At 37.2% G+C, this 22827-nt stretch overlaps 2 protein-coding genes across 3 annotated transcripts in view; one reads left to right on the top strand and one right to left on the bottom strand.

The window, feature by feature from the left end:
- Window positions 1-12389, top strand: part of OIT3 (oncoprotein induced transcript 3) — a 31416-nt gene extending 19027 nt beyond the window's left edge. The window contains exons 7-9 of the mRNA XM_023507333.2: window positions 774-1189; window positions 9907-10006; window positions 11308-12389. Coding sequence (XP_023363101.1) covers window positions 774-1189; window positions 9907-10006; window positions 11308-11478 — 687 coding nt within the window. The 3' untranslated portion in view covers window positions 11479-12389. The remainder of the gene's footprint in view (window positions 1-773; window positions 1190-9906; window positions 10007-11307) is intronic.
- Window positions 12390-17555: 5166 nt separating this feature from the next.
- The window catches only part of PLA2G12B (phospholipase A2 group XIIB), a 30460-nt gene continuing 25188 nt past the window's right edge, over window positions 17556-22827 (bottom strand). For both annotated transcript variants that reach the window (XM_023507340.2, XM_003755091.3), the window contains exons 3-4: window positions 21735-21900; window positions 17556-17748 (exon numbers count right to left, since the gene is read on the bottom strand). In XM_023507340.2, the coding sequence (XP_023363108.1) occupies window positions 17630-17748; window positions 21735-21900 (285 nt within the window). In that variant the 3' untranslated portion in view covers window positions 17556-17629. The remainder of the gene's footprint in view (window positions 17749-21734; window positions 21901-22827) is intronic.

Below are 22827 nucleotides of genomic sequence, written 5' to 3'. Positions count from 1 at the left end.
GGTTTTGGCCTAAGACTAATGAAAAAGAATCTATGGAAACTATTCGTGTATGTGTGTGTGGTGATCTAATTAGATTTTTATTGTTGTTAATAAGTCATTTCAGTCATATCCATTCTCTTTTATCCTATTTGGGATTTTCTTTGCAAAGATACTGCAGTGGTTTGCCATTTCCTTCTTCAGCCCTTTTACAGATGAGGCCAACAGGATTAAGTGACTTGTTCAGGATCTTACAGCTAGTAGTGTGTATACAGTCTGATTTGAACTCACAAAATTTAGTCTTCTTGACTCCAGGCTCAATATTCTATCCACTATACCACCTAGATGATAGATAGATAGATAAGAGAGAAAGAGAAGAAAGAAAGAAAGAAAGAAAGAAAGAAAGAAAGAAAGAAAGAAAGAGAAAGAAAGAGAAAGAAAGATCCATTCCCTGTACTAATTAAGTCATAGGTACAGACCGAAAAACAAAAACTGGTGCTAAGGGCAGTTGTTTCTATGCTGCAGAAGGAGAGCTTGTGCCTCCTAAATTACACTACCCTGGACAAAATCCCAGCCATAACGCCCTAGTTACAACTTGATGAAGAATAGTTAAATCTCTTGAGGGACAGAACCTGGGGGACTGCTGACCCTCTTGATGTCATCCTAAAAGTAAAAGAAAGAGAATTGCTCAAATGCTGACACCTGGGTCCCCAGGGGACTAAGACACTAATAGAAACGTCTTCTGGGTAGGGGGTGGACAACCACCATAACAGCTGCCTTCTTCTTCGCAACTTCAGGTGGTCAATGATAAGATCATCGCTAGCAACCTGGTGACCGGGCTCCCCAAGCAGATGCCGGGCAGTAACGGCGACATCATCATCCGCACCAGTAAGTTGCTGATCCCGGTCATCTGCGAGTTCCCTCGCCTCTACACCATTTCTGAAGGCTACGTGCCCAACCTCCGCAATTCTCCCCTGGAAATCATGGGGCGCAGCCAGGGGATCTTCCCCTTCACTCTGGAGATCTTCAAAGACAACGAATTTGAGGAGCCCTACCGGGAGACGCTGCCCACCCTCAAGCTGAGGGACCTGCTCTACTTTGGGATCGAGCCCCTGGTGCACGTCAATGGGCTAGAGACCCTGGTGGAGAGCTGTTTTGCAACCCCAACAGACAAGATCGATGAGATCCTCAAGCACTACCTCATCCGAGATGGGTATGTATCCCCAGCTTATTAAACCGTGATTCATGGCCCCATAATGAGGTAACTACATGTGAGGGTCAGGAAATAATGATTATCAGTAATTGTTTGATTTGTATACCTATTTTATATACCTCTATACCTGGGGTCATGTAAAAATTTCTCATACCAAAAGGATTCCCAAGTGGAAGAAGTTTAAGAAGCCCTTTTGTCTAGTATCCTTGGTAGCAATCACAGACAAGGTTATTTCTTGAGATAATATAAAATTCTTAGAAGGCTTCACTTTTTTAAAATGATTTTTATTGATATCTTTTGCCTTTGTATCTTCTTCCTGCCTAAATACGTCCCACCTACCCTCCTCTGTAAGTTATTGTCCTGTGACAGAAATTAAGGGGAAAAATCAGTTCAACAAAACTAATCCACACATCAACTAAGTCTGACAGTATATGCCAAATTCCATGTTCTTTGCAAAGAAGGAAGGAATATTCATTTTCTCATCTCTCCTTTTGGGATATCCTGACCATTATATTTACAGAGTTGAGTCTGGGTTTTTTTTTTTTTTTTTTAAGTTAGTTTTGCCATTTGCATTGTGGTAATCTTTATGTTTTGTAATTTTCTTGGTTCCACTTTTCACTTTACGTTACTCAACAAAAACCTTACCATATCTCTCTGAATTACACATATTTCTCATGTTTCATAGCAAGTTAACATTTCATTATAATTATGTACCAAGCACTCAATGCTTATTAAATGTCTACTATGACCAGGTTGTGTACCAATAATAATAATAATAATAATAATAATTTAAAAAATTTTAAATTAAATTTTAAAAAGGCAAATGATAGTTCCTACCATCCAAGGAGCTCCATCTTATGGAGGAAATATCAAACAAACAAATATATAAAAAAATAGGCTAGATATTGAATAAATAGGAAATAATTGCCCATGATCCAATTAAAAGGAAGCCCTTTTTTTCCTTAGTGTTAGCCCTCGGAGTTTTCCCGGGAATCCTTAGTGTATTTAGGAATACCATGAGTCTTCAGTGGTACCCACCACCTATGAACAAGACAGTCAAAGCCTCTATCATTTCATTACTTCAAAGAACCATAATTTTGTAGGTTATTGAGGTTATGTCTCTGCTGTTTGTAGATCACAGCCCCCCTGTAACTGAATGAATGATCTTTGGAAGCTTCGGGGAAATTCATCAGCCCAGCCTTTGTGGGGATGAGATAGTCCCAACTTCCTTACGTAGCATTTTGTGGCTTTGTCTTGATTTCCCTGATCTCCTTTGATCTTTGCAAAAATTGTTATCCTCCTTCTGTAGGTGAGGATACTCAGCTGTAAATCAGCCTCCACTTCTTGCTGCTTTTGTCCTCTAGAGGGGGTCAAAGCTTCAATAAACCAACTTAAGTGTACAAGGGGCCAAGTTCAGCCCTCGGTCAAAAGGATTTATTTGGCCTGTTAATAGAGTGTCTCTTGAGAGGCCAGATAAGTTCAGTGTACTTCCAGCTGTACCACTTCATAGTTATGTAAGTGTAAGGACTGGGGTTGAGAACAGAATCAAGGAGTCTCTCTCAGTGGTCATCCCCTATCTCCTATTTCCATTAGTTAAAATGGAAAGCTTGTCATTCTGCATTGCAATGATAAGCAAAGATAGGATCTCACCGGAAATTCTCTTATCTTTGTGACCTTAATATTTCGAAATGGAAAGCAAAAGCATTGGGTTTTCCTTTGACATTCGGTTTTTTTCTTTTTAATTAAAAAAAGAAAAACAAACACATGAGCTTTGTGCTGGGTAGTTTAATGGCCCTATTTACTTATAACAAAAATAAACGTACAATAAAAATATATCACTTGCCCAGAGAAATTCAGGAGAGGTATTTATCTGGAACAGAACCAAGAGAGCAAGGAAGGCCGGTGGACAACCAAAGCAACCAGCACAAAGTTCATGAATTTTATAGTAAAATCCCAGGCTTTTACTTGAATACCATTTATTCTTATGACACTTTGAAAGAGTTTAGTTATCTTATTTCTTAGTCCACAGAAAATAACAAACTAAATAAGACAGAGGTGAGAAACTACCATGGGAAGGTATCAACTCAGTGAAAAGGTCAGGAAAAATCTACAATCAAGCACAATTCAGAAAGTATAGTCTGAGCCCCCCCTTTTTTAAATTAAATTAATTTTTTTTTTTTTTTTGGTGGAAGCAAATAGTCTCAAACTGTAGTGGCTCCTTTCATTTTAATGAGAGCAATTATGAAACATTCATGCACGCCTTCCCAATTTTAACCCCCCTTTGTTGACGAAAATATGTCCTCCAAACCAACACTTAATTGTTTAGTAAATCGCACTTACCCCAAAGAGAACAAGGTGATGGGTGGGTGTTGTGAAGGCAAGAGAAGGGAAGCAGGTGTTCCATTCTGGAGCCCCCCCAATTCAGACAGGATATTGATAATCTGGTTCATGACCAGTGAAGGATTACTGGAATAGTGCAAGGACTTTATATATGTATATGAGAACCTGCAGGAGAACCGGGAGATGTTTAGCCTGAGAAGAGAAGGCTCAGGCTAGCTCACAATGGCTGTTGTTAAGTATTTGAAGGCTGTTTTATTGAAGAAGTTAGATTTGGGCTCTTTATTCTGGAAGGCCTGACCCAGGAACAACAATAGGAAGAAATTGTAAAGAAAACAATTTAGGCTAAAGCTTTAAAATGCACTAAGACTTTTGGGAAAACCTGTTCTTCCTAAAAGGGAGTGTGGTCCAAGCAGGATGGGCGGCCATGGGAACAGAAGCTTTCCTCTTAGAAGGCTAGAAAACGGTTTGAGTGTAATGAGGAATACTGTGGGGATGTAAGGGTCTCCAGATGGAGCTGCCCGGACCCTGTCCTTCTGATTCCACTTCTGTTTCTCGGTGGAGGGTCTGACCCACAAAGGGAGCTCCCAAGGGTGAGGGAGCTCATCTGCTCTGGCCCAGGCCCTCCAAAAGCCCGTCAGTTCTTTCTGACTGAAGCACTTGGTTGTGTGCGCCCCCCCCCCCCCCCAGCTGATGCTAGGAAGAACACTCAGGATGCGCCGGAGGTTCCTCACCTGGCCTCCATCCCCTGCACCTGGCACCTTGGGTATTCCTCCATCTACTGAGAAGTGACAGCTACAACCTGATGTATTCTTCCGCCTGTGTGCATAAATGTGTACGTCCATTGGGACTTGCTACATTTCTCTACTGGGTGTGTGGAAACCCTGGGACCTTTATATTCCTACAGCTGCACGAGCGCGGGCCCGTGTATTCTTCCAATTCTGAGTGTGTGCATGTGGGGAAGGGAGAGGGAGCAGGTAGTGTGTGTGTGTGTGCGTGTGTATACATACATATATATATATATATATATATATATATATATATATATGAAAGACCTTTATATTCCTCCTCCTATATGTGGGTTAGATTTCAGATCCACAACCTATTGCTTTATTCTTCTGTCTGTGTGTATGTAGATGGAAGTGTCAAGTCTGTAATATAAAGGAATTAGTCTATGAAGTAGTCCATATGGTGAGACTAAGTACAAATTACTGTTGTCCATGAATCCACAAAGTGCCGACATAGCAAAGATTGGGTGTATCCTTGTTTTGGAAGGAGCCTAGGGTGTAGTTTTTTTTCCCCTTGGAACCAATAATTAAAATTGACTTTATAAGTAGACCTTTATAAAAGGTCTGATTTGATTGGCTTTGAGCCAGCAGCTGGTGCAGTGGAGAAAACTGAATTGGAAATCAGATGACCTAGATTTAAACACCAGTTGGGTTGACCAACTGGCTTCCATTTCCTTATCTGTAAAATAAGAGGGTTGAATTTACTTCATTTCTGTGCTCTCAGTTCCCCTTTCTGTAAAAAGGAACCAGATGACCTCTGAGGTCACTTCTAGTTCTAACTCTATTCTACTGGGTCATAGCATGAAGGTGACCCTGCATTCTCAAAGGCTGTGCTACTGGAATAGAAGTTCTTAAAAATAAAAGGCTTCATGGTCTTGGCTGATGAATACATTAACTGCCAGGTGGCTGAGAAGATAAAATGAGGGAATATCTGTAAAGCATTTTGAAAACATTAAAGCATTATATAAATGCTTGTTATTATTATCCAACAAAAGGAGTAGCTCATAAACTACTACAGAGACTAAACCACATAAATGTTAACACTGCCATATAGAAGTTGCATCTAAATGGAAGGTTCCCATAAAAGATGGCATAAGGACTTGGTTTCATCTTGTACCCAAAGGCAAAAAAGAACTATCATTTCATGAGATAGTCATTTACCTCTTCTTTCAGGGTTCATCATCAAACATAAGCAAAAGATAATCACACCTCATTTCTCGACATCTGTTACACAGGATAAAGAAGCAGAGAAATTACTTGAAGAGCTTGATTTTTGTTGTTGTTGTTGTTGTTTATTCAATTGTTTCAGTCATGTTCGACTCTGCGATCCCATTTGAGGTTTTCTTGGCAAAGACACTGGTGTTGCTTTGCCATTTTCTTCTCCAGTTCATTTTACAAATAAGGAAACTGAGGCACAAAGGCTTAAGATCCTTGTCCAGGGTCACACAGCTAGTGAATGTCAGAGGACATATTTGAACTCAGGAAGGTGAGTTTTCCTGACTCCAAGCCTAGCACTCTATCCACTGCACCACATACCTGACAAGATCCTTCAGTATGAATTGATATTTATCTTCAATGCTAAGATAGGAACAGAGAAGGACAATGAAAAAAAATGTTAAAAAAAATAGGTTTCTGCATTAAGAAATGAAAGCAGTCAAAAGCTTATAAATTATTCAAAAGTTTAATGTCTATATCATGAATGCAGCCTTTAAGAACAAAGTTGAAGGTACTCAACATGTGTACTGAACAAAAAAATAAAATAAAATTGGCTCTATGTTAACAGACAATAAACAACTGGCCACTGACAGTAATCATTTCAGAATCAATTGTGTGTAGTCAGTGAATTCATTAGAGCAAAGGTCAAAATACTAAATTAAAGATTAATAATAAGAAGACTATGGAATGCAACTGTTCTTATCTTATCTACTTAAGCAAATTATGACTGAAAAACATGACATGGTTTACAGTAAAGACATCAATTCCAATTATGACTATTTCTTAGAGAAGTTCTATTGATATAAGCAGTTACCAGTGCAAGGAGGCCAAAAGAGCCCTGAAAACCCTTTGCCTGCAAGCATTAAATCTTTTTGAAAAGTAGAACATGGCCACCAAGACCAGTAGGAGTGTAGAATTTAAGTAATTTCCAAAACATTATGGAAGAAGCTGGAAGATTAACAAAGTAGTGTCATGAAACAGCAAAAAGTTTTGGAGAGAAAATAAACCTATAGCTAAGGAATTATGACACCCAACTAATATAGATTCTCCTGAGAATATTTGCAGAGAATCTAGAATCTAATTTTAACCATTGTTGTGTGTCATAGATACCTTTAGTAAACTGGAGAAACCTCTGAATACTTTGTTAGAATAAAGTTTTTGGATACATAAAATAAAATAAAAAAGGAAACCAACTATATTGAAATACAAGTAAAGAAAAAATGTTTAAAACAAATTCATGAATTCTAAGTTAAGAATTCCTAAAAGAAGGCAATAAGACATTAAGTGGTTTTGTCAGCATTTTTATATCAAACTGTTCTCATGATCAGGAAAATCACTACATCTAAAAAAATAAAAATAAAATTGGGAAAAACAGCTGGACCTAATCAAATCCACACACAGAAGAGATCCATGCTGGAGCTAACATTTGGGGAACTAATTTTCAAGATATCTCAAAAAAAGAAAGAAGCTTTAAAATTACTAATGTCATCAATCAATCAAGGGCTTATTAAATGTATTTATTTAATTAAACATTACTGTGTTCCAGGCAATGTGCCAGAAGATTAAGGATAAAAATACAAAGGGTGAAGTAATCCCTACTCTCATCTCTATAATATCTTTTTAAAAATTTTCTATATACATATTGAGAGTATGTTTTGATGAAAGAAACAGGTAGATGATCTGCCATATCTATGTTCACAAAAATGAGAGCTATTAAGCATGCAGGATTCTATGTTTATTTCTTTATTTTTAAATTTTATTTTAAATTTTATTTATTTAAATTTTAAATTTATTGTACTTGTTTTACTTAGAAAAAAAAAAAAAGAGCAAATTACAACCTTCCAGGCTCTCTTCCAACAACAACAAAAAAAAGATGTAACCATAGAGATAACTCTTCAATGATCTTTTAATTATCACTATCAATACATCAATATGTTAAGGATCTTTAATATCAATAGAAATTGAAGCATAAACCAGGGAGTATGTACACTAACCAAAGGTGTTTGCCACTGTGAAAAAGGCTAATAAGGTTTTCTGAATGCTTCTGTTTGTGGATGACATTTTTTTGCTCATTGCATTGAGTCAGCAGAAGACCACCAATTCAGTCTCCTCAACAAAATCCACAACAATTCAAAAGGCTTAGCAATGGGAAAAATCAAATGAATGAAAATTCCAGATTGCCTAGGAAATGAGATACAGTTGGACAGACACCTCATTCAGTTGTTCCATCACTATCTCTGTCTTGAACAGGAACTCTAAGTGGGCAATAAATTGGGCCCAAAATTAAATAGGAAGAGGAAAGTGGACTGAATTGCATTTAGGAAAATGTACAATGCACTTAATTATCCCAATTTGCTCCCTAACACAAGAATCCAACTTCTGAGACTATTATTAGATTAATTATAAGACTAATATTAACCCCATGGTGCTCTATGACTACAGATCATGGAACATCAGGATCTTCAAAGAGTCAAAATTGTCATCTCCCTTAGTAAACAAAAACAAGTTGATGCAAATTATGAACGACAACTTGCATATAAGAAGTGGCATGAAAGGCATTATCAAGAATATATAGAATGACAAAAAAAAAAAAGATTTTGTAGTGAAAGCAAGAGAATAATAGATAGATGACTGAAGGATGGACTGGTACAAAATATCAAAAGACCTAGAGAAAAATTTTCCACTGTTGAGTAGATCCTGTCAGGTGTATTTCTGAAAGGGATGAGATTCATACAGGATGAAAAGACAAGAGCATATTATAATCTGAATCATTGGAGGACATGCTCTCATTATTGAGATAGGATCCATCAAATAATTCAAATATATGTAGCCAAAATAGCATGACCTAATCTCACCAAACCCATCCACGAGCCAAGATTCCTGAATTTGATTTTGTACTGTGGTTGTGATTGACAGAATGACCTTGAGAAATTTACCTGCCTGTCTCAATTTCTCTATTTGAAAAAGTTGCAATAATATTTTCAAGTAAAAAAGTATTTTAAAGTACTTTGGAACTTAAGATGAAAAGGACTGTTAGAATATTGGGTATCATCTTTTTATCAAAAGATAAATTAAAAGGAATATGACTTTAGGGAAATGAAGAAAAGTAAATAAATGATAGGAAATGCAGAAATTCTTGGTTTCTTAACTCCTCTCCATTTTTGATATAAAGTGCTATTAGTAGCACAAGCCAAAGTGGTTAGGTTTTTTGGGTTAATTTTATTAGATTTTTCCATTGCACCAAAGCATCAGTAAATGGTGAAATACTGAGTAATCCAAAATCATAGGAGACAAGTCCACAGTTATAACAGCATTTATCTCTCCTCCCTACTGCTTCCCCAAACCTGATAAATGGAAACACATAGGTACAGAATTACCTATAAAAAAGGACATAACTCAGAAAAAGCCATTCCCTGTAGAAGAGAGATGAGAAAGAAGATATGAACAGAGCCACCAACTTTTAATGGGAAAAAAGCTCATAAATATGACCTAAAATTTAAACCGAAACAGTGCAAATGCCAGGAAGCCTTTTTTACCCATTCTGATTCTGGGTGTTCTCTGTAAGTTTCAGGGCTGTTTCCTTGTTATTGGGTCATCTCCTGAAGAACTCGGATAGAATATAGATTAATATATAATATAATAATATGGATTAAATGCAAAGAGATATTTAATAAATTAAATGGAAAGAGGAATTAGCAGCTTCTAAGTAAGCCCCTATCCCAAGAGTACCAGGTATATTATCAGGAGAAGTTTCACAGACGATGATGATGGAATTCTTTTTATCCAAAACTGGTATAAAAAACTCTATCTACCAGGGTAGGTCAACATAGTTTATATTATAACTATATAATTTATATTCTCAGAGCATGGTCTGAAACCCTGAGATATTAAGGGTCTTCACCAGAAGTTTCCTCTGTCTATGCAATCACAGGCCCAGACCCTATCCTTCCTGCCCTCCCAATAAAACTAAGTCAGTCCATCTATTTATCACTTTAATATTTGCAAAGATAAGCGATGGATCCTTTGGACCAGATTTCCCATCATATAATATGGAAAAAGGGAGTGTACGCGGTTTATCAGCACAAGGTCTTAGTTAAATCTTCTGCTGCTGATGAAACTTTCTAATATATTAGCTCAATAAAAAATATTTCTGCCCAAGAGTGATGAGGTCGGCAAAATCAGAGCCAGACTTCCATCTGGAGATGCCATCAAGGGACTGAATTTAATTTTTCCTTCATTCTTGAAAAGTTTGAAAAGAACTCAATCTTCTCTGTCCAGTTTCTTTCCTTTTTGGGGATCACATGGGTTGGGCTGGGCCATTTTTCCACCTCTGTGAAAGTGATTAGGTCTTTAAACTGTGCCCTTTTCTCATTTTAGCTGCGTGTCAGATGACTCAGTAAAGCAGTATACGTCCCGGGATCACCTCACAAAGCACTTCCAAGTTCCCGTCTTCAAATTTGTGGGCAAAGACCATCAAGTGAGTTGTGCATTCAATAATATGACTTCTCAGGTTCAAGATCTCCTAAGAACATTGTTTTTTCTTTTAATTTTCTATTTTCTAGAGGTGGAAAATTGGTCTTCTTTGGGAGTAATAGGTACTTTGAGTATCTTTCCATTCTGAAATATACCAATAATACAAATTAGGCAACTATTGAATGGCCTGAATCCATCCCAGCAACTATAATTATCTGCCCATAAATAGATGCCCTTTTTAGTATAGGATGCCATTTGACATTGATTTGTAATTGCAACACCAGTGCCCATATGGAACAAGTCAACAATAGTCCTTTCCTCCTCGAGCACGAGAGCACGAGTTAAATTGTCTTTTTAATGGATGATGAAGCCTGTTATCCAAATGTCCATTTTTAATGATAGCTCTAATTTAGGTAGGGATATAAGGGACCTTAGAGTCCAACTAGTCCAGGTCCTCATTTCCCAGATGAGTGAAATGTTGGTCCAGAGTTGTACTGGCAGTAGGTGGATTATCTAAGATTTTAGTACTGGTCCCCTGACTCTAAAACTGGCATATTTCTTCCTTTACTAGGTTCTTTATATGATATATATGTGCATATATGCATATATGTATTATAGATAATATTTGTATGTGTATACCAAGACATATACCCATTTGTGTATGTATGTATATATATATATATATGTGTGTGTGTGTGTACATATAGTTATATAAACATATATACTGTGTGTTTATATATATAAACATATATACTGTATATATATACACACACACACATACAAGTATGTAAACAAGCGTACTAAATCAACAAAAATATACAGCTGATCTTTATATCTTGATGATTGGCCAGCACTTATTATTTAGAGAAATGCTGACTAACAAGTACAATAGAATCCCCTGATCTGCTTCTCCCCCCAGATTCCCCATTTGCAGAATGAATATTCTTAAAGGACATAAATAAGGTCTGTGAGGAAATATAAAGTATTTTTGTTGTAAGGTATGGCATGATTGGGCCACGAAGAGGTACCATAGTGCAGTGTGCTGGGGCTGGAGTCGAGAAGATCCATCATCCTGAGTTCAAATCTAGCCTTACATACTTACCAGCTGCGTGACCCTTAATCCGTTTGCCTCAGTTTCTTCATCTGTAAAATGAGCTGGAGAAGAAAATGGCAAAATCCTCCAGTGTCTTTGCCAAGAAAACCCCAAATGGGGTCATGAAGAGAGGGACATGATTGAAATGACGGGAACGACGTAGTTATTTGAGAATGTCTGGTTTCAGTCCTTCTGACCTTTTTTCCTCGCAGGTGGTGTTTTTACATTGCCGAGTCCTGGTCTGCGGGGTGCTTGATGAGCAGTCCCGCTGTGCCCAGGGTTGCAACCGGCGGATGCGACGTGAAGCAATTAAGGAGCAGGGAGCCCACCTGCAGAACCACGTACTGACCAGTGGCCCCATTATCATCGACAGGGAGGACTAGCAACGAATCTGCCCCATATCTCTGGCTCCGGGCTTCTCCATGATTCATACACCACCATAAAGCCTTCTAAAGAAAATGAATCAGCGTTCAAGAAAGCTCGGCGTTCAATGACACATTATTTTCTGTCATCTTACAGTTGTTGAAGATACTCATGGCATCTTATCTTTTCTGGATCCTGTTATAGCTGGTTGATAAGATTCAAAACGTCGCCAAAGGGCAGGGTTTATTATAGGGGACCTGGTGCTTTTGTTATTGAACGGAGGATCATCCATTCAAAAGACCCCCTTATTTCTCCCACAATGTACTCCCTTTTTGTGATTTTATTCCTTTTCTTCAAAATCTTAAATAATTCTAAGCATTAGAACAGTCAGAAGTTAGGAACTAGTTATCAGGAGACTTGAGCCAACCTTTAAGGTCATTTTAGATAACTTAAGAGACTTTTGTTCCTAAGGAAAAAACCTAGAATTTGACAAGCACAGAGGTGGACAGCTCGCTTACAATTTTTAAAAAAGCCAAGGGCCAGTGGTAATGGAAACATAAATATAAGAAGTCACGGTCACATTTCAAGCTTAAATCAAAGAAATGCTGGAGGAAAAAAGTGTTATGAAATTATGTATTAAAATGCAAGAGTCCAAGGTCTTTAAATATGTAAATTGTCATTGCACCCTAACATTTCCAATAGATATTCAGGGTCACTACAGGGGAAAGAGGTGCTTACAAATATGTTTAATAAGGGAGACTATTAAGTTTTCTCTGACATGACATTTTTGTGTTTCCCCCCCCTTTTTTTTAAATTTTGCTCTTTGTCATTTGTTCTCTTATTTTTTATTGTTTTTATCTTTTAAGTTTGAGGGGATTGTCTCATTGGCCATAGTAGTAATCCATTTAATAAATGCTTGTTAATTGATAAATTGAAGGTTGTGATTACTGGAGTATAATATAGCCATAACTGAACAAGGTAAAAAAGCTGATCTCATATTGCTTCCTCTGCTAATTTTGATTCACCCAACACAACTGTCCCCTAGCTGCATTACCAAGGTCAATGTCATATTTTCTCCCTTCCCTGCTTTCCACCTTCTACTGCCAACATCTATAGGAATAAGAGGTGCTCTCTCTGGGATAGACAGCTCCCTCCTGGAACACATATATGAACAGCCAGACTGTCTTTTGTGCTGTGGAATGATGTTGAATTTGTTTCCCCCATTTCCCCAATCCAGTTAGGGCTAAGGCTATATATGATTAAAAGAACCCTTATATGTCCTCACTTCAAATCCTGAATCTGCTACTTATTGATTATGGGACCTCAGGCAAATCACCTAATCGATCTGGGTTTGTTTCATCATAGGTTAAAAAAAAAATAAAGCTAAGATAAAATAAAAAATTACTGATATTTTCTCTAACTCTAAATTTGATGGTCTAAAATAATGATGTATTTTTTTAAAAAACGAGACATTTTTAATCTATAGCTTTTAAAATAATTTTTAAAAATTTTGAGTTCCAAAATTCTCTCCCTCTTTCCTTCCTTCCCCACTCTTTGAGAAGGCAAAAAATATGATGCTCATTATGTATATGAAGTAATGTAAAATATATATCTATATTAGTCATGTTGCAACAAAAGAACAAGAAAAATAAGATAATAGGAGAAAAAACTCTTTTTAATTGCTTCAATCTGCACTTAGAACTTTTCTCTCTCTGGAAGTGGATAACATTTTTTATTATGAATCCTTTGAAATTGTCATGGATCCTTATGTCAATCAGAGTAGCTAAGTATTTCATTCATCATTACATCATGATCATTACAACATTGCCATTATTGTATGCAGTGTTCTGGTTCTGCTCACTCCACTTTGCACCAGTTCAGGTAAGTCCAGATTTCTTGAAACCATTCTGCTCATCATTTCTTATAGGGCAATAATATTTCATTACAATTACATACCATAATTTGTTCAGACATGCCCTAACTGGTGTACATCCCCACAGTTTCCAATTCTTTGCACTATAAGAACTGCAATAAATATTTTTGTACAAATAGGGTTCTTTTCCTTTTTTCTTTGGGATACAGATTTGATTATATGTCAAAGAGTATACACAGTGTTATAATCTTTTGGGCATAGTTCCAAATTATTCTTCAGAATGTTTGGACTAGTTTACAACTCTACCAACAGAATATTAGTGCGCCTGTTTTTCCATATCGCATCCAGTCTTTGTTTTCCTTTCTATCATTTTAACCATATGCTAGTTGTAAAGTGGTATCTCAGAGCTGCTTTAATTTGCATTTCTCTAATTAGTAGTGATTTGGAGCATTTTATCCATGTGACTATCAATAGTTTTGATTTCTTCTTCTGAAAACTTTCATAGGACATGAATTGTCCTATGATCATTTACCTATTGAAGAATGGCTCTTATTTTTACTAACTTAGCTCAGTTTCCTATATATTCAAGAGATGAGATCTTTATCAGAGAAACTTGCTGTAAATTTTTTTTCCCAGTTTACTGCTTTCCTTCTAATTTTGGTTGCTTTGGTTTTGTTTGTGCTAAACCTTTTAAATTTCATATAATTTTGCCTCACATAATTATCTTTATTTCTTTATTGGTCATAATCTCTTCCTTTAACTATGACAGGTAATTTTCCCCATGCTCCTCTAATTTGTTTATGATGTCACCCTTTATGTCTAAATAATGCGTCCATCTCTTTTCAACAGCAACGTGATAAAGGCCAATTCCAATGATCTTGTGGTGAAAAGAGCCATCTGCATTCAGAGAGAGGACTGTAGGGACTGAGTAGATCACAATATAGTATCTTCACCTTTTTTATTGTTGTTTGTTTGCATTTTGTTTTCTCATTTTTTCCCCTTTTTGATCTGATTTTTTTTTGTGCAACATGATGATTGTGGAAATACATGAATTGCACATGTTTAACATATTGGATTACTTGCTATCTAGGGGAGGGAATGGGAGGAAGGAAAAGAAAAGAAAATTTGGAACACAAGGTTTTGCAAAGATGAATATTGAAAATTATCTATGCATATGTTTTAAAAGTAAAAAACTTTAATATTAAAAAAATTTTAAAATAAATAAATGTGTCCACTTTGAGTTTATCTTGGTATTTTGTATGAAATGCTACTATAGGCCTAATTTCTGCCAAATTGCTTTCCAGCTTTCCCAAAAGTTTTATTAAATAGTAAGTTCTTGCCCCCAAAGCTTGGATCTTTTCATTTGTCAAACAGCAAATTACTATGTTTATTTCTGCATATTGTCTAATCTATTCCACTGATCCACCATTCCATTTCTTAACTAATATCAGATTGTTTTAATGATTACTGTTTTGTAGTATAGTTTGAAATTTAATACTGCTAGGCCATCTTTTTTCACTTTATTTTTTCATTGATGCTCTTGATATTCTTGATCTTTTTTCCTTCCAGATGAATTTGTTACTATTTTTCTAACTCTATAAAATAATTATTTGGCAATTTGGTTGGTATAGCAATGAATAAATAAATCGGTTTAAGTAGAATTGTCACTTCCTATTAAATAGGCTATCTATGAACAATCAATATTTCTGTAGTTGTTTGGATCCGTCTTTATTTGCGTGAAAAAATGTTTTTTTAATTGTGTTCACATAGTTCCTGTGTGTGTCTTGGCAGTAGAATCCTACGATTTTTATATTGTTGTTTTATACGGAATTTTTCTCAATGATACACTTTTAAAAGAAGAGCAGTGGCCTGAATTATAACTAAAAAACATAACAGGCTGCCTTTTGGACAGCCAAAAAAAGATAGACTAACAAATCATCCTAGAAATCGTCAATGATTTCTATCTGCTTTTAAGATAAGGAATTAAACTTGGTTTAATTATATTATGGCCCTTAAGTTTTGAAGATCAGACTCATGACTTTCTCCCTCTCTTATTAAGAAAAGACAACAATAAGTACTGACTTTAGGGAAATCAGCAAAATGAATAAAAGGAAAGAGAGATTTTCCATTATGCAAGGGAAGATGGAAAAGGGGCATTAGAGGGCAAAACTTGAGTAAAGGAAAAATATTACATTCCAACTCAATTCGGTTCAACAAACATTTATTAAGCCCTTACTTGCATGCAAGGCACTATGCTCAGCACTGAGAACACAAAGACAAAATTTAAAAGTCCCTGACCTCAAGGGGTTTATATTCCACATTCCCACAGGATATTTATTCTCCTCTGGACTGATGAGTATTCTCTTCTAGAGATCTATATTTGTCAAGAAAATTATTCCCTGCTACCAGAGGATCACAGACAACACAGAGAAGGATACACTGATTTATAATCCTAAAATAGAGAATTAAGCTCAAGCATTGTAGTTTCTTGAGGGCAGTAACAATATCTATATTTCGTTGTTTCCACCAGAACAATGGTGTCAAGCTCAAATAAAATAGCAGGCCACTAATTTATCCATAAGGATATCTGTGGGCTATGTGTTGACTTAGTTTTAAAATGAAATGTTATCAACATTTTATTTTATTTTTATTTATTTTGTTAAACATTTCCTTTTAACATTATATTAATATTATTGAAAATTACATTAATTTTGTGTCTTTAATAAATATTACACAGGTTTGGGCAACATTTGAGAGAGTTATGGTTGTCATGGCTTGTTTAATCCCTTGCCCTAGAGTTAGCCCAGTGCCTTGTTTGTAGTAGGTAATATGCAATAATTACTCGCTGTGGATAAATGAATGAAACTTTAAAAATGAAGAAATTAAGAAGATAGACCTTCACATAGAGACTGGCTCCCAGTAAATCCATCATTCAAAGTGCCTTTAAAAGGCATCTTTAGTGAGCTAGCTCTGGGAACTACAAAGAAGCAAAAGGTATCAAGAAGAAACACAGAATATCAGGGGATATGGAACTGTAGATTAGAGCTACAACAACAACTAACATTTATATCGAGTTTACTATATGCCATCATTTGCAATTATTATCTCATTTGATCTTTACAACAAATCTGGGAAATGAGTGCCATTATTATTCTTGTTTTCCAGATAAGGAAACTGAGGCAAGCAGAGTTTAAGTGACTTCTCCTTACAACTAGTAAGTCTGAGGCTAGAATTTGAACTCAGATTTTCCCAGCTCTAAGCCCCACTGAACCATCAAGCTTATCCTACCAAAAAACCTAGAAATCACCTATTCCATCTTTCTCCTTCTTTTATAGGACAAGATTCAAGTTAAATTGTTGATCAGTTATTTTGGTCATCTCCATGACCCTATTTTTCTTGGCAAAGATACTGGGGCGGTTGGTCATTTTCTTATCCAACTCATTTTACAAAACTGAGGCAAGCAAAGTTAAGTGACTTGCCCAGAGTCACTCAGCTAGTAAGGGTCTGAGACCAGGTTTGAACTGAGGAAGATGAGAGTTTCTGGTTCCAGGGCTGGTGTTCTATTACTGCACAACCTAGACTTTTCCCAAAAACCAAACAGGAGGATATGGTCCTGGATAGGATTTCAAGCAGGATTTTTGCATCCAAATCCAGTTGATCTTTCTGCTACCCCAGGGAAATAACTCCCGCTGATATATTTGACCAAAATGGGGAAATTTCATCCAGATCTAGCCACATCTTTCTCTTCCTCAGCTCCTATGCAGATGATAGTGAATGGCAGTCAAACTTACCCAGTAGATTTCACAGCCTTTCTGAGTAAGAAACTAGAATCAGCTAAATGGCGGAGACTCAAAGCATCTCTTTTTAAAATTTTTAAAAAGTTCACTTTATTGTGTCTAGCAAGGGATGACCAACACACGGCCTGATGGAAAGCCATCACCCCCCTTGTGAGAGTTAAGATTTACCCAAAGTTCACATGTAAAGATGAGTATCAACTCCAGAACTCCCAGAGTTAGTGTTGTATTTTCTCTGTGTGAAAATTTTCCCAGGCAGGTGAATCCCCAGGACTTGCAGTAGAATCCCCCTCCTGCTCCCTGGCAGGCAGGTCTCCCCAAAAGTCATGACTCCCTTTTCAGGCTGTAATTTCCTGCCCTCCCTCTCTTACTCGGTGGTAGCTAGGCTGGTACAGGGAAGGATGGAACATAGCTGATGAAGTATCTCGTGATTTTACTGTCTCCTGTGAGGGGGGTCCAGGCAGATGGGGTCTCTCTGGAGGGCAGGGGGAAGCCAGTGCTTAATCATAACTCTTCCTTCTCCTCTTCAGCGCAGAGGCAGGCTGCCCTCTGACTGTTCATGAATGGCCGGCAGCCCAAGGTCCATACGGTATTGAATATCGTGTCGGCGATAGAATCACAAGCTACATAAAACAAGGAGAGAAAAAATAGAATGAGCTGTCAGTCTGCAGCATAGAGTAATTGCTAGGGGACAACATCATTTAAGGGATGGCGTGATGCCCACCAGAAATTTGGTCCAATGCCAACCCAAATAGTGAAAAAGTCACTTGGCCGGCACTTATCAGCTCCCGGGTCAAGACATCTCCCTCTTAATGTCACTGGTCTTCTTCAAGAAAGAAGGAACAACAATAAACACCCACTAGATGCCAGCCACTTGTAAGAACAGGGGGCAAAAAGATAAAAGAGTCCCTCTCTCACTAAGTTCACAGTCTAATGGGAGGGCAACATGACAACTCTGTACAAATAAGATACAGGCGAGATAAATAGATAATCAGCAAGGAGAAAGAAGCAGCATTAAGGGAGATGGGAAAGGTTCCTTGCAGAAGCTGGGACTTTAGCTGAGACCAAAGGAAACCAGGGATATCAGGGGGGCAAGGACATATTAATTCACGCTGGATGGTTGAGTTTTCACCATTTGGGTTAGTATTGCACCAAAATTCTGGTGGGAATCATGCCGTCCCTTAAATTCCATTGGAGGTGGTCTGACATGAGTGGGATATGGCAGGAGCACCACTTCCTAGGATCCTAAATTTAGGGTTGAATGGTTCCCTGAGAGACATTAAATCCACACCCCTCATTTTGTAAATGTAGATCACACGATCTTTTTAAATGTCAGAAACAGAATTTAAACCCAGGTCCTAACTCTAAGTATAGTGTCCTATTCACCATGCCAGACTGACAGCTTCAATCCCCAAACACTATGCTTCTCTTAAATGCAGTTTTAAAGAGAATTTGCTAATTTCTTCTAGTTTTGTTACTTTATGAATCATATTAAACTTGCAGTACACTAAAGCCTCCAAATCTTTCAAGTGAACTAATATTCAGTCCTCTCAAGTGAGGTAATATTAATAGAAATACTTAGCTCAGTGCCTCACACATGGTAGGTGCTTAATAAATGCTTTATCCCTTGCCTCCAGCCCCACAGAGGGAGCTTAATATATGTTTTATCCCTTCTCTCCTGCTCCAAACTTCCCCATCACAATAGTCCCTTGAGCAGTAATTTCACCTACAACAAACAATTCCCTTCTAAAATCTCTCCCTTGTGAAGCATCTTAATAATTTATAGTTCATTCACAGTCTAGTTTGTACTTCCCAGTGGAGAGACGAAGGAGAGAGAGCAGGTCCAGAACTGTCCTATTTATTTTTAGTTTTTCCTCTTTGAGTCGTGAGTCCAAGATAGATAAGCCAATTACTTGGGGCAGAAAATGTCTTGACCTGGTGTGGGGTTAGCAGCCAGTACTTTCTCATCTGCCGCTGAAACTATTAGACTAGACACAGATAAACAGATACATACTCCTTTCCCTGAGGCCTATTTTTCTCTAGATTAACAGTTCATGCCTTTAGACTGTTACACATTTATTTTGAAGGCTGATTATAAACATAGACCTATGAGCAAGCCCCAAGTCACTTTCAGATATTCCCTGTCCTTGTGAAATGAGTCCAATTGCTTGACCTGTCTAGGCTTGTAATTTTACTATATATATATATATATATATATAATTTTGGCATATATATATATATATATATATATATATATTTAACAACTGACAGTAAATCTTTGGCTTCAGAAGTCCCAGGAATAAAAAATAAAAACTTCTAGGAGGCACAAGAAAAATTTCCCCAGAGAAATGAATGTGAACCACTACATAGAATTCCCAATCCCTCTATTTTTGTCCACCTGCATTTTTGATTTCCTTCACGGGTTAATTGTACATTGTTTCAAAGCCCAATTCTTCTTGTGCAGCAAAACAACTATATGGATATGTATACATACATTGTATTTAACATATACTTTAACATATTTAACATGTATGGGACCACCTGCCATCTGAGGAAAGGAGTGGGGGGAAGAAGGGGGAAAGTTGGAACAAAAAGTTTTACAATTACCAATGCTGAAAAATTACCCATGCATATATCTTGTAAATAAAAAACTATAATAAAAAAATTGGAAAAAAAAAAAAAGAAAAATTTCCCCAGAAATGGAACAGCAATAAAAGGAACTTTTTTTAAAAGTTCGATTTCCTTTTATTTTCAGCTCCAAATTTTCTCCTTCCCTTCTCCCTTTTTCCATCCATTGAGAAGACAAGAAAAACAAGACCTATTACAAAAATTACAATTTCCACATTAACCACTGTCAAAAAAAATAGAAAAAGAAAGAGAAGAAAATATATGTTTTCATGTTTCATGTTGAGTCATTTGGAATTATGGTTGGCTATTGTGTTCATCAGAGTTCCTAAATCTTTCAAAGTGAATTTTCATTACAATTTGCTATTTCTATATAAATTGGTCTCCTGCTTTTTGCTCACTTCATTCTGCATCAGTTCATGCAAATCTTCCTCTTCATCATTTCTTATTGTATTATAGCATACCATTACATTCAGTCATTATCCTAATTGATGGACATCCTATAACTAATTTCTTTTCACCAAGTATGAATATGGAAGGCTCTTACACAGAAGACATGATCAGATTTCTCAATCTCTAATAAGAATAAAAGAAGGAATAAGTACTTCTAAGATAGAATTTATACATATATATTTGAATACATATATATTACATACACATATACATTATATATACACATTGTATACATATGTTTAAGAGAGAATTTATATATGCATATATATGTGTATATATATATTTGAACAGCAAAATGCTTCATCAACAGGAGTTTTAAAAGTATCATGGGTGACCCAGACTTTGTTGCAACACAATAGATAACAAGTAAATAGAGGCGAGTGTCTCTCTCCTTGCACCAGCCACCATCTCTGAATCCCTCCTCAAAGAATCTCTCAACTTGTATTATGGGGCACGATTATTCTTTCTCCTGATTCCCTTTCTCCCACCCCCTCAGGGGAACAAGGTCAGCCTTTCCCTTCTCCTAGAGCAGTTATACCCAAAGGAAGACTGTCCTTCAGACTGAGCCTCCCCATCACAGTCCCACAATTCTTTCCCAACTTTTGTTTGACCCAGGTAACAATAATCCTGGTTACAACCCCGATCACCAAAGTTGGATGTAGAATTGATTCATCCCAGTTTTGCTCAGTGGAGCTGGACAATCATAGAATCATAGAAATAAGGCAAATCATAAGATCACCCCAAAAAATCCTTTGGAGTATACAAGAGTCTTGCAGAAGGACTCACTATCAGTAAAAAGCTATTCCTGAATTTATTCCTTTTTTGAAGGTAAGAGATCACTGAAAATATCATACTATGAGGAAAGGGACCTCTGCTTCAGTCTAAGGAGCAGGCTTCCCCAGAGGCTTCAAAGTCAAGTCTCAGAGTGGGTAAGGGGCGTGAAAATTAGCACTCAAAAAAAAAAAATTCATTCATTCATTCATTCTTTCTTTCTTTCTTTTTAAAGATGAGATAGTTTAATTTCTCTTCAATGAGTTAAATGGGATCCCTCCCATTAGATATTTGTATGGTGACATGGATAATGTTGGTCTTGGAGTTAGACATATTTGAGTTTAAATCATACCTCAGAAAGTTACTAGCTGTGTGATCCTGGGCAAATTATTTAACATCTCTCAGCCTCAATTTCCACATCTGTAATATGGGTTGTTGTGAGGATTAAATGAAATAACACGCAAAATGTTTTGTAAATCTTAAAAAATGCTGGCTAATAGTATTAATAATAGCTTAACTAATAAGTTAATTTATAATGTCACTAATGGGTTAATAATAATAAATTAATATTAATAATAGGTTCATAATAATAGGGCACAAGGAGTTTCCTGAGATACTCTCTAGAGTCGTGTCCCTCCTTCCCTGCAGTGGCCACCATTTCCCACTTGTCCCGCTGCACCCAGTGATAAAAGGGGGCTCGGGCACTACCCCAAGTGAAGGCGGGAGCCCCTGTCTGAGGAGGGAGGGGACTCTCTATTACCTGCCACCTTGGAGACGAAGCCGAGGCTACGCTTGAGATCCGAGCAGATGGAGTGGAGACACCAGCGGAACTTGGCGTCGCAGCGGTATTTGTTGGCGCCGCAGGTGTCGTAGCAGGAATCCAGCTGGTTGCAGCATTTGGTCATCGCTGGGATCCCCAAGTCCATCTGAGAGAGAAGAGTAGGAAACGGCTCTTACATTCAGAGCCCCGGGGCTCTCTCAAGTCCTTGAAGTTAAGGGCCAAGGCATTGTTGTTCCCCCAGATTCCTGATGAGTGACATCCTGACCCAAGTCAGTCACTTCTGAGACTAAAGGAATATATTCCTTTAGATCCAGGTAGAAACCTCATTGTGCCCAAGATAGCACCATATGGAGACCATAGTCTAGGCTCAGGAAGAACTGAGTTCAAATCCAGACTCAGATACTTCCTAGCTGGAGAAGGAAATGGCAAACAGCTCCAGTATCCTTAGCCAAAAACACCAAATGGAGCCCCCAAGGGTCCGACACAATTGAAACAACTAAATAAAGAGCCTCATGGGACAATGGGCTTAAGCAGATGGGGATCCTGAGGGTCCTGGATTTTGCTACTGATATATTACGTGATCCTGAAAATCTAATTTTCCCTATCTTTGGTTGATGTGTCCAAATCATTTATTGAATTATAAATGTTCCTGTATAAAGCACCATATTAGGTGCTATAGGATGGAGAGTTATGGAAGTATCCTCCTGCCCTCAAGGAGATTATAATAACACATGTGGGGGGGAAAGAATACATCTATCAAGTAAACGTTAGACAGGAACAAATCTTTATAGCACAAAATGCAACGTCAAACAGGGGGAGCTTCCTGGTAGAAAGAGGGAGTTCACACATTGGGTGACGGGACCAGGATCCAAAAAGATTTCAACAGGTTAGAACATTGAGTCAGCTTAAGCAAGACGAAATTTAGCAGTGATGGACATACAGTCTTCAATGTGATTTGAAAAAAAAATCACCTTCATAAGGATACGAGAGGAGATGTGGCTATACGGTATTTTGGAAGAAAAACAATGTGCCTTTTAGAAAATTACAAGGTGAGTCAGCAGTGTACAAAGGC

Source organism: Sarcophilus harrisii, chromosome 2 (assembly GCF_902635505.1).
Source record: "Sarcophilus harrisii chromosome 2, mSarHar1.11, whole genome shotgun sequence".
Taxonomy (NCBI): Eukaryota; Metazoa; Chordata; class Mammalia; order Dasyuromorphia; family Dasyuridae; genus Sarcophilus; species Sarcophilus harrisii.
This window is presented reverse-complemented; position numbering and strand designations above follow the sequence as displayed.